The sequence below is a fragment of the Meleagris gallopavo genome, chromosome 29 (assembly GCF_000146605.3).
Source record: "Meleagris gallopavo isolate NT-WF06-2002-E0010 breed Aviagen turkey brand Nicholas breeding stock chromosome 29, Turkey_5.1, whole genome shotgun sequence".
NCBI classification, from domain to species: domain Eukaryota; kingdom Metazoa; phylum Chordata; class Aves; order Galliformes; family Phasianidae; genus Meleagris; species Meleagris gallopavo.
Genome location: NC_015039.2, coordinates 373,365 through 383,877, shown reverse-complemented (window position 1 = coordinate 383,877; position 10,513 = coordinate 373,365). Strand labels below are relative to the sequence as shown.

General features: G+C 62.3%; 1 protein-coding gene across 1 annotated transcript; it reads right to left on the bottom strand.

The window, feature by feature from the left end:
- Nucleotides 1-6: 6 nt before the first annotated feature.
- On the bottom strand, nt 7-9,578 carry ADAM11 (ADAM metallopeptidase domain 11; the record flags this gene model as incomplete). Its single annotated transcript, XM_019623327.1, has 25 exons — nt 7-1,339; nt 1,799-1,889; nt 1,979-2,093; nt 2,172-2,340; nt 3,109-3,228; nt 3,305-3,404; nt 3,471-3,534; nt 4,252-4,302; nt 4,573-4,653; nt 4,726-4,818; nt 4,890-4,961; nt 5,451-5,550; nt 6,031-6,082; nt 6,160-6,250; nt 6,352-6,436; nt 6,506-6,663; nt 7,129-7,200; nt 7,261-7,335; nt 7,668-7,738; nt 7,817-7,865; nt 7,964-8,030; nt 8,114-8,199; nt 8,792-8,855; nt 9,061-9,137; nt 9,339-9,578. Coding segments are annotated over 25 exons (2,289 nt in total), but the record flags the coding sequence as incomplete, so codon positions are not given.
- Nucleotides 9,579-10,513: the final 935 nt, after the last annotated feature.

Here is a 10,513-nt window from a genome sequence, read left to right as displayed (position 1 = left end):
GGCTCCCCACAGCCCATCGCCGTGGGGCTGCCGTGTCATATGGGGACACGACCACAGCTGAGTATGGGGACATCCCATCCTGCTGCCACCTCCACCCTATGGTCCTGGGACTGCCACTCGTGGTCACCCCATGCAGGCAGCCCTGGGGACACCTCCTGTCCCACAGCTGACCCCATAGCAGGAGACACATATGGGGGGACACCGCCACCCCACCGTGGGTGTGGGGTCCCCGCTGTGCTGTGTGTCATCGTGGGGCTGCGGTGGGCCCTAAGTGCTCCGTGGTGGTGTGGGATGGATGGCATGGGGTGATGTGGGGCCGCGGGGACAGGGGTGACACGTGCCACCCCCTTGTCCTGAGGGTGACACACAGGACACATGAAGTACCATGGGGACCAGGGGGGCAGAAGAACGAGCATCCCAGTGACCCCAGGGGACAAGGGACAAGGGGAACAAGGGGACAAATGGGATCAGGGGAATGAGCATCCCAGTGACTCCAAGGGACAAGGGAACAAGGGGACACAGGGTGACACTCCCCTGGGGTCACCCTGCCCCCCAGCCCCATAGGGTGGCCCTGATGCCGTTGGTGTCCCCATTTTGGGGTGTACGAAAGAGGATGATGGATGGGGAATGTCCTTGACCCAGAGCCTGGCACCTGTGGGTGTGGGACCCCACTGGTGGGGACGTGAGATGAGGGGGGACGGGGATGGCCTCCAGGCCCTGCTCTGGGGACATGGAGGGGACAACTGGCCTGGTACTGGGGGGTACTGGGGCATACTGGCCTGATGCCTGATGGGGTGCAGCCCCCAGAGCTGGAAGATGTTGACATGGAGTGAGGAGGGGTTCTGACCCCCTCCCCTCCCAGGGCCATGTGGGGTTGGGGGTCCTGTTGTGGCCCCCCCGGGTACATTCATGGCGGTGCAGTGACCCCAACCCCAGAGGGCCCGGGGGTTCCGGACATTCGTGGCGGTGCAGTGGGGTCGGGGGGATCCCCCCGTGCTCTCCTCCCTCCTCGGGTGGACCAGCTCAGGCCCCCCCGGACCTGCAACACAGAAGTGAGGAGCGCTTTAGTGCAGGGGGGTGACACGAGGTATGGGATGGGGGGACACGGGGGACATCAAGCCCCAAAGAGCCCCCCCCGCCCCACTGGGCTCTTTGGGGTGGGCACAGAGATGGAGACAGCACGGGGGCAGCCGGACAGACAGTGACACGGACAGACGGGCGGCGGTTCCGGCCCGGGGGGGTCACCGCTGCCGCCGGACGGTGATGGTGACGAGGAGACGACGGGGTGGGGGGTTACACTCCCTGCTGCGCCGGGTCGTACCTTCCGCGGCGGATGTTCCTGGGGACAGGGGGGAGAGGACGGCCGTGTCAGTGTCCCCAGTGTCCCTCTGAGCCCCTTGACCCCCAGGGGACAAGGAGGACAAATAGGACCAAGGCGGTGAGGATCCCCACGATCTCATGGGACAAAGGAATAAGAAGGACAAAGGGGACTGGGGAATGAGCGTCCCAATGACCCCCGGGGACAAGGGAGGTGGGGACATGGGGTCAAGGGGGACAAGTCGGATAGGGGGAATGACATCTCCATGACCACAGGGGACAAGGGACCAGGGGACAATGGGGACAAATGGGACTGGGCAAATAACGTCCCACTGGGCCTGGGGGGCAAGGAGACACGGTGATGAGGGGGACAAATGGGACCAGGGCAATGAGCATCCCAGTGACCCTGTGGGACAAGGGGACATGGAGACAAGGGGATAAATGGGACCAGGGGAATGAGCATCCTGATGACCCTGCTTACTTGAATCCCCATCCCGTGCCACCAAGGACGATGGCAGCCACCAGTACGGCCCCGGCGATGGACCCGATGATGATGTTGGTGCCACTGGGACCTGGGACGGGAGGACAGGGACATCCGTCAGAGCTGACACGGCCGTGGGTGCACGGGGAGCAGGGACAGCACCACGTGCCCCCAGCAGACCCTTGTAGCGCTCCGTCTCCCCCGTGGGTTTGGGTTCAGGAATGGGGTCGTAGACGCTGCAGTCCTTCCCCGTCCACTCGGGCTGACAGATGCACTTCCCCTCATTGCTGCACACCTACGAGGGATGGCATCGCCCCTTGATGTCACCCTGTGTTGTCACTCGGTGCTGCCCAGCCCCGTCCTCACGCCTCACCCCGTGCTCAAAGCAGATCTTCCCATCCCCGCTGCCGGGGCAGGAGCTGAAGTTGAAGGCGGTGACCGGAAGGCATTTGTGGTCGAGGCACAGCATGGCAGGGCCGCACGGCGTGCCGTCCTCCACGTAGCTCAGCTCTGAGCCATCCGCCAGCTGCACGTGGCCGCCCCTGCAAGGTGGCAGTGGGGTGACGTGGGGATGCCACCAGGTCCATGCCCCTATCCCCAAAGGGGTGGCAAGGGGACACCGCCATGTCCCTGTCCTCATATCCCGTGGGGTGACGTGGGGACACAACTATGTCCCAGTGCTCAGGGTGGTGACACAATGAAGGGGTGACAAAGGGACCCTGCTGTGTCCATGTCCCCATGTCCCCGTCCCCAAGGGGTGACACACAGACCCCACTGCGTCCATGTCCACAAAGGAGTGACACAGGAACCACATTGTGTGCATTGTCCCCATCCTGCAGGGACCCTGCCGTGTCCTTGTCCCATCTCCCAGGGAGTGACGTGCCAAGAAGATGACACGGGGACAGAAGGACCTTCCCATGTCCCTAGGGCTGTGGCACAGGGGCTCCACCACGTCTCCACGCCCAGTGAGATGACACAGGGACACTGCTGAGTCCATTCCCCAAGAGGGTGATGCAAGGACCCAACCATCTCCATGGCCCCCAGGGGGTAACACAGAGACCTCGCTGCCCCCTTCTCCCTGTCCCCACTGGGGTGACACAGAGACCCCGCTGTCCTTATCCCCCAGTGTCCACACCCTTGTCCCAAAGCGTGACCCAGGACCTCACTGTGCTCACGTCCCCGTCCCTAAGGAGGTGACACAAGCACACCACCATGCCCGTGTCCCCAGTGGGGTGACGTGGGGTCCCTCCTGTGCCCACGTCCCCAAAGGGGTGACACCGTGTCCCCGTCCCCGAGGCGGCGGCCCCCACCTGCAGTCCACGTAGCGGTTCTGATGGAAGAAAGTGGTGGTGGCCACCTCCCCGCTCAGCTCGCCCAGCCGCGGCGTCCCCGAGATGTTGGCGCACAGCAGGAACCCGCACAGCACGTCCCTGCCAGCAGCGGGGCGGTGACACCGGGTGACACCAGGAGGGGACGTGGGGCGGGGTGCTCAGTGGGGTCACTCACTGCTTGTTGCACTGCGTCCACCCCGCGCCCTCGCGCCCGCAGTTGCCCCTCTCGGTGCCCTCCACGTTGAGTTTCTCGTAGCAGAAGCGCTCCGCAGAGCCTGCAGTGAGCGGCGTCACCCGCTGTCCCCGATGCAGGGATGTGGGTGTGGGGTCTGGGCACTCACCGCGGCCCCATAGCGCGTTGCACTGCCGGTCCCGGGTTTTACAGCGCCCACCGTAGCAGCGGCCCTGGGAGTGGTTATAGGGTCATGATTGGCACCCGTGGGAGCGAGAATAGGGGCAGGGTGGCACCCAGGGGAGTGGTTATAGAGATGTGGTGGCACCCATGGGAGCAATGATAGGGTCAGGGTGGCACCCATGGGAGTAGGAACAGGGTCATGGTTGGTACTCATGGAAGTAGTTGTAGGGTCATGGCTGGCACCCATGGGAATGGTTGTAGAGTCATGGTGGCACCCTTGAGAATGGCTATAGGGTCATGGTGGCACCAATGGGAGCAAGGATAGGGTCACGCTTGGCACCCGTGGGAGTGGTTATGAGGTCATGGTGGCACCCATGGGAATAGCAATAGGGTCATGGTTGTTACCCATGGAAGCAGTTACAGGGTCATGGCTGGTATCTGTGAGAGTGGTTATAGGGTCATGGTGGCACCCATGGGAGTGAGAATAGGGTCACACTTGGCACTCATGGGAGTGGTTATAAGGTCATGGTGGCATCCATGGGAATAAGAATAGGGTCATGGTTGGTACCCATGGAAGTGATTATAAAGTCACGTTGGCACCCATGGAAGCAGGGGTAGGGTCGTGGTGGCACCCATGGGATTAGGAACAGGGTGATGGTTGGTACCCATGGAGGCAGTTATAGGGTTATAGGCTTGGCAACCATGGGAGCATGGCACCCACAAGCACTGTGATCCCATGGATGCGCCGTACCTATGGTGCCACTCACCTGCTCATTGTCACAGAAGTACCCGTCCAGTTTGTGGAGGTTGGGGGGACACTGGGGGCAGGAGAGGACACTTGGGACCCCACTGTACCCCACTGACCCTTTTGTGCCCCCATAGTCCTACTGTGACTCTACTGTGCCCCTACGACCCCACAGTACCACCACAGTCACACTGTGTCCCCATTGACCCCACTGTGTCCCCAGTGACCCCACTACGTCCCCCGTGGCCCTACTGTGCCCCAATGACCCCACTGTGACTCCCAAAGCCCCAGTGACTGCACTGTGCCCCCAGTGACCCCACAGTGCCCCACTGACCCCTCTCACCTGGCTGGAGTCCCCAGTGCATGTCTCAGGGATGTCACACTCATTCACCGCCTCCCGGCAGGACACACCACGTGGCTCATACTGGGGGACAAATCCCACATCAGGACCGGACCCCACACACCTCCCAGCGCCCCACACCGCGCCCCATAGCACCTTGCATCCCTTACAGCACAGCCCGTCGCTGCACATGGCGTCGTGTGTCAGCGTGCACTTCTTGCAGCAGTTCCCTCCGCTCCTGGCACACTCCTGTGGGGCGGCACGGTGCTCAGCCCCACCCCGGCCCCATAGCTGCCCCCCATGGCCCTGATCCCGCTCACCGTCTGCGATCCGCAGTCGCACTCCTCTCCTGCCTCCACAAACCCATTGCCGCACTCTGGTGGGTCCAGGAGCTGTGGGGAAGGGCTGTGGGGTTGTTCCTTCCAACCCAACCATGACCCCAAGGGACTTCCCACCCCATTGGTGCCCATTGGCCCCATTGATGCCCCAGGGACTCTCCCTACCCCATTGATGCTTGTTGGCCCACTGATGCCTCAGAGAATCCCCATCCCACTGATATGTTGGCCCCACCGATGGTCCAGAGACTCCTCCACCTCATTTATGACTGTTGGCCCCGCTGGCCCCACCAGGGACTCCCCACCCCATTGATGTCTGTTGGCCCTATTGATGCCCATTGGCCCCATTGATGCCCATTGGCTCCATTGATGCCCCAGGGACCCCCCACCCCACTGATGTCTGTTGGCCCCATTGATGCCCCAGAGACTCCTCAACCCATTGATGCCCCGTTGGCCTCACTGACACCCCAGGGACCCCCCGCCCCATTGATGCCTATTGGACTGTTGATGCCCTAGGGAGCCCCCGCCCCACTGATGCCCCGTTACCTTGAGGGGTTTGTTGAAGAGGCAGCTGCCACCGCCGTCCTGCAGGAATTGGTTGTACTCATCAATGCTGCAGCGGGAGAACTTCCGTGGGAGGTAGTACCTATGGGGGGGACGTGGTGACATCGGGCGGCTGCCATCGCCCCACGGATGGCACCTCCAGGGGTGGCCATGTGCCACGTGGGGGCAGCGCCCACCCCGTATCCCAGTGACCTCCCTGTGCCCCCATTGACCCCGCCATATTCCCACAGCCCTGCTGTTCCCCAGTGACACCACTATTCCCCCACTGACCTCACTGTGCCCCTACAACCCTGCTGTGCCACCATAGCCTCACTGTGCCCCACCGACCCCGCTGTGCCCCCCGCCATCCAGCTGTGCCCCAATGACCCCGACGTGCCCCCCGCCATCCAGCTGTGCCCCAATGACCCCACTGATCCCACAGTGCTCCCAATAACCCCTTTGTGCACACATGGCCCCCTGTGCTCCCAATGACCCCACTGTGCCCTCCACCACCCCACTGTGGGAGCACCACACGGGTGGCACCTCTTGGGGTGGTCGTGTGCCACGTGGGGACAGCGCTCACCCCGTGTCCTCCATGATGCAGCCCAGCCACGCATCAGGGCAGCGGCAGTCCCCTATGGGATGGCAGAGCACTGCGGTGCCAGGGAGGGGACATTGTCCCCATGGGTGCCACCCCTGTCCCCATTGCTACCTGCTGATGCGCGGTGCTTGTTCCACATCATGCCCACATTCTGCCCCAACGTCTGCGCCAGTGTCACCGCCATGGCCGCCATGTTGCCATACTGCAATGGGGGCAGACAGTCATTATGGGATCTCCAGTGGGAACAACGTTGTCACCATGGGGTCCCATGCCTGCCATTCATTCTACACCCACATCACCCACCTCGTTGACCCCACCAGCACGCCCGGCTGAGCAGATACCCCCAACGAAGGCGGTACCACTGCGGCTGCTCTGGAAGGTGCGTCCCCTACAAGGGATGGGCCAAATGGGGACGTGGGCATGTGGCCATGGGCTGGGCTCCTGACCCCACGCTCACGAGAAGAGGTGGATGGCGTCGCTGTGCTCCTCGCGCCGGTGCCGCATGAACTCGTTGAGTGTCCCCATTGAGTCCTCCTCCATGCGGATGCGGTCCCCTGCAGCCCACGTCTCCATGGCCACCAGCACGATGCGGGTGTTGAGCTGCTCCTTGTAGATCTGCAATAGCATGACCATGGGGTGCTATGGGGCACAGTGGGGCACAACGTGCCGCGGGGATGGCAATGGGGTACAGCATTCCATATGGATGGCAGTGGGGCACAGCGTGCCATGGGGATGGCAGTGGGGCATGATGGCGTACAGTGGGGCACAACGTGCCGCGGGGATGGCAATGGGGTACAGCATTCCATATGGATGGCAGTGGGGCACAGCGTGCCATGGGGATGGCAGTGGGGCATGATGGGGTACAATGGGGCACAACGACAGTGGGGATGGCAGTGGGGCTCTGTGTGCCATGAGGATGACGATGGACTCAATGTGCCATGGGGCGCAATGGGGCAAAGTGCACAGTGGGGATGGCAGTGGGGCACAACGCGCCATGGGAGCAGCACCACAAACAGCACCACGCTCAGCACCCTATAGATGGACCCGCAGTCCCCACCCCATGGATGGACCCACCCTCACCATGTCAGCCAGGTTGACCACAGACTTGGCGAAGTTGCTGGTGAGCACCACGGACCTGCGGAGCTGTAGGAACTTTGGGGAGCAGGGGGTGGGCGGCCGCCCCATTGCCATCCCTCTGCCCCACATCCCTACCAGCTGATGGTCGTTCACCACGGCCAGCTCAATGTACTTGGTCTCACTGTGCACTGTGTGCTGTGCCCGACGCACCTGCGGGTGGGGAAGGAGGTGGGCAGTGCCCATGGGGGTGTATGGGGCAAGGAGTGGGATTTGGGAGTTTCTGGCCCCATTTCATGGCTCCTGTTCCCAGCCTCATGTCTCCAAATCCATGCTGCTGTTACCATCCCCATTCCCCTGTCCCCAGTCCCACATCCTCTGTACCCAACCTCTGTAACCAACACCGTATCCCTGTCCCCAGCCCTGTGTTCTTGTTCCTGTTCCCTAGTCCATACCTTTGTCCCCAACCCTGTGCCCATGTCTCCAGCCCTGTACCCCTGTCCCCAGCCCCATGCTCATGTCCTATCCGTGTTCCCACCACTAACCTGCCTCCGCTGCCGCCGCAGCCTGGCTGAGCTGCCTGAGCCAGTCTGCCCCACGGCACCCAGCATGCAGCCTGCAGGGAATGGGGACAGTGGGACTGGGGCACTGGGCACACTGGGGATGCCAGACAGTGCCAAAGCATGGTGCTCACCTGGCAGGGCACAGCTTGGGGTGCGCTGGATGAGATGTGGCTGGAGACCCTATTGCAGGGAGAGTCACCAAGACCCGTGTCCCTATGTCCCCAAGGCCACGTCCCCCTTAATGGGAAAACTGAGGCAGGGTGAAGGTCCCCACTCACCTCCGCGTGCTCGGTGCCTGCTTGGGGCTCAATCAGAAATACATCCCGTCCATCTGAGAAGACCCCACTGCAAGGGAAGCCCCAGGAGGTTCTGTCCACAACCCTGCTCTGTGAGCACAGTTCTGACCCGGGGTTGGGGTCGGTACTCACTGCAGCCCCTGGCAGCTGGAGAGCGCTGCGAAGGAGCGGGGCCACCCGCGAACCCGGCCCTGGTAGTAGCAGTGCTCGCCTGTGCCCTAAGAGAGGGGACAGGGCTGAGGCCACGGGGCACTGCTGCATGGCACAACATGGCTCAACATGGCACGACATGGCACAACACAACATGGCACGACATGGCACAACATGGCACAACACAACATGGCACAACATGGCACAATACAACATGGCACGACATGGCACAACACAACATGGCACGACATGGCACAATACAACATGGCACAACACGGCACAACATGGCACAACATGGCACAACATGGCATGGCACAGCACAGCACAACTTTGTATAATACACCACAACGTGGCACAAGCATGACGTGGCATGGCACAACACGGCTCGGCATGGCACAACACAACATGGCACAAGATGACAAAGCAGAGTGTGATATGGCACAACATGGCACAACATGGCTTGGCACGGCACAGCATGGCATAACATGGCACAACACGGGGCAACATGGCACAACATGGGGCAACATGGCAGAACACAGCACAGCATGGCACAGCACAGCACATCATGGCACAACATGGCACGGCATGGTATGGCACGGCACGGCACAGTCTGGCATAGCACAGTCTGGCATGGCACAGTCTGGCATGGCACAGTCTCACCGTGCTGCTGCTGTTCTGTCCTACACCGAGGTGCCGCTCCACATAGTGCGAGGCGAGGAGGTGGCTGTGGGGACAGCAGTGGGGTGAGGACAGTGGGGGCCGCCCTGCCACCCTCACCCCACTGTGCGCCATGAGCCACACATCAGCCATTGGGAGCCCAACCCAAAGGGACACCGAGATGCCACCGCCTCTGTGCCCCGTCCTCATTGAGAAGGGCTCCCACCCTGCCCCATAGCAACCCCCCACAACAGGGGTCACCCCACACTCACTGGTTGAGCTCCAGGTCCAGGATGAAGGCTGAGCCAAAGGCACGCACCATGAAGCTGACCTGCGCCAGATGCACCCCCTGCAAGAGAGTGGGGTCGGCGTTGGGTGCACGGGGCCACCCCAAAGCGTGGCTCGGCGGCACGTGGCACAGCACCGGATCTGTCTCCCCAGCGTCGAGTGAGGGCCATTCATTATTCATGAGCCGTGTACTCACACGTGCGCCTCCAGAGCTGAGCTTTAATGGGAACCCATTAGGGTGATGGGAACGCGCTGCACTTACGGGGCCGCCTCCCGCTCCAGACTCATTCCGGACCCTGGTGTCCAGCTGATGCTTCAGGACCTCTCCACCTGCGCTGTGTCCCACCAACCTGCTGGGGTGGGTGACCTCGGCCAGTGCCTGTCCCTCCAGCCAGCCGGTCTGCGGGAGCCTCTGCTGCGGGGTGCTGGTCTGTGGGGTGGCACCTGCGGGGCCTGCGGGCCGGGAGTGGTGGTTGGTGGTGGGACCCGTGGGGTGGGTGCCCCAAGGTCAGCAGTTGGGTCCTCCACGGTCAAGAGCTGGGTGCCCCATGGACAGGGGTTGGGTTCCACACAGATATGGGCTGAGTGCCCCATGGTCAAGGATTGGGTGTCCCACAGATGCGCGTTGGGTGCCCCTTGGTTAAGGCCATAGGGCCCCGATGGAGGTGGAGGAACCGTGATGGGGATACATCCTGGGGGGACCAAGGAGACGGAGAGGCAGCACCAGGGATGTATCTGAGGTTGTGGGGACCTGGTAGACATGGTGGGGATTCAATGGGGACATGCTCTAGGGGGGACCTGAGGCCATGGGGACAGAGAAGGGCTTCAATGGGGATGTTTTTGGGAGGATTCAAGGCCGTGCTGTGTCCCCAAAGGGACAGCTGAGGGACGCAGAGGGGCTGTGATGGGGACATGTCCTGGGTAGACCTGATGCTGTGGGGACCGGGGAAGCATGAGGGGGCTGCAATAGGGACATATCCTGTGGGACCCAAGGCCACGCTGCATGCCAAGGAACACCTGGGGAGCATGGAGGGGCTGTGATGGGGACGTGTTCTGTGAGGATCCAAAGCCACAGGAACCTGGGGATCTGGGGGACATGGAGGGGACACAATGTCCTGGAAGGGAGCTGAGGTCATGGGCACCTGGGGCACTGCAATGGGGATCTGCAGTCCCAAAGGGACACCTGGGGACTCAGGGTACACAGAGGGGCTGCGATGGGGACCTAAGGCCTGCTACATACATGCAAAGGGGACACCTGGGGACCTGGGGACATGGAAAGGCTGAAATGTGGACACGTCCTGGGGGTCCCGAAGTGATGGGAACACGGAGGGGCTGCGATGGGGACATATCCTGGGGGACCCAAGGCCGTGCTGCAGCACGAAAGGGACACCTGGGGACCGGGGACACGGAGGGGCCCCGGTGAGGACGGGTCCCGTG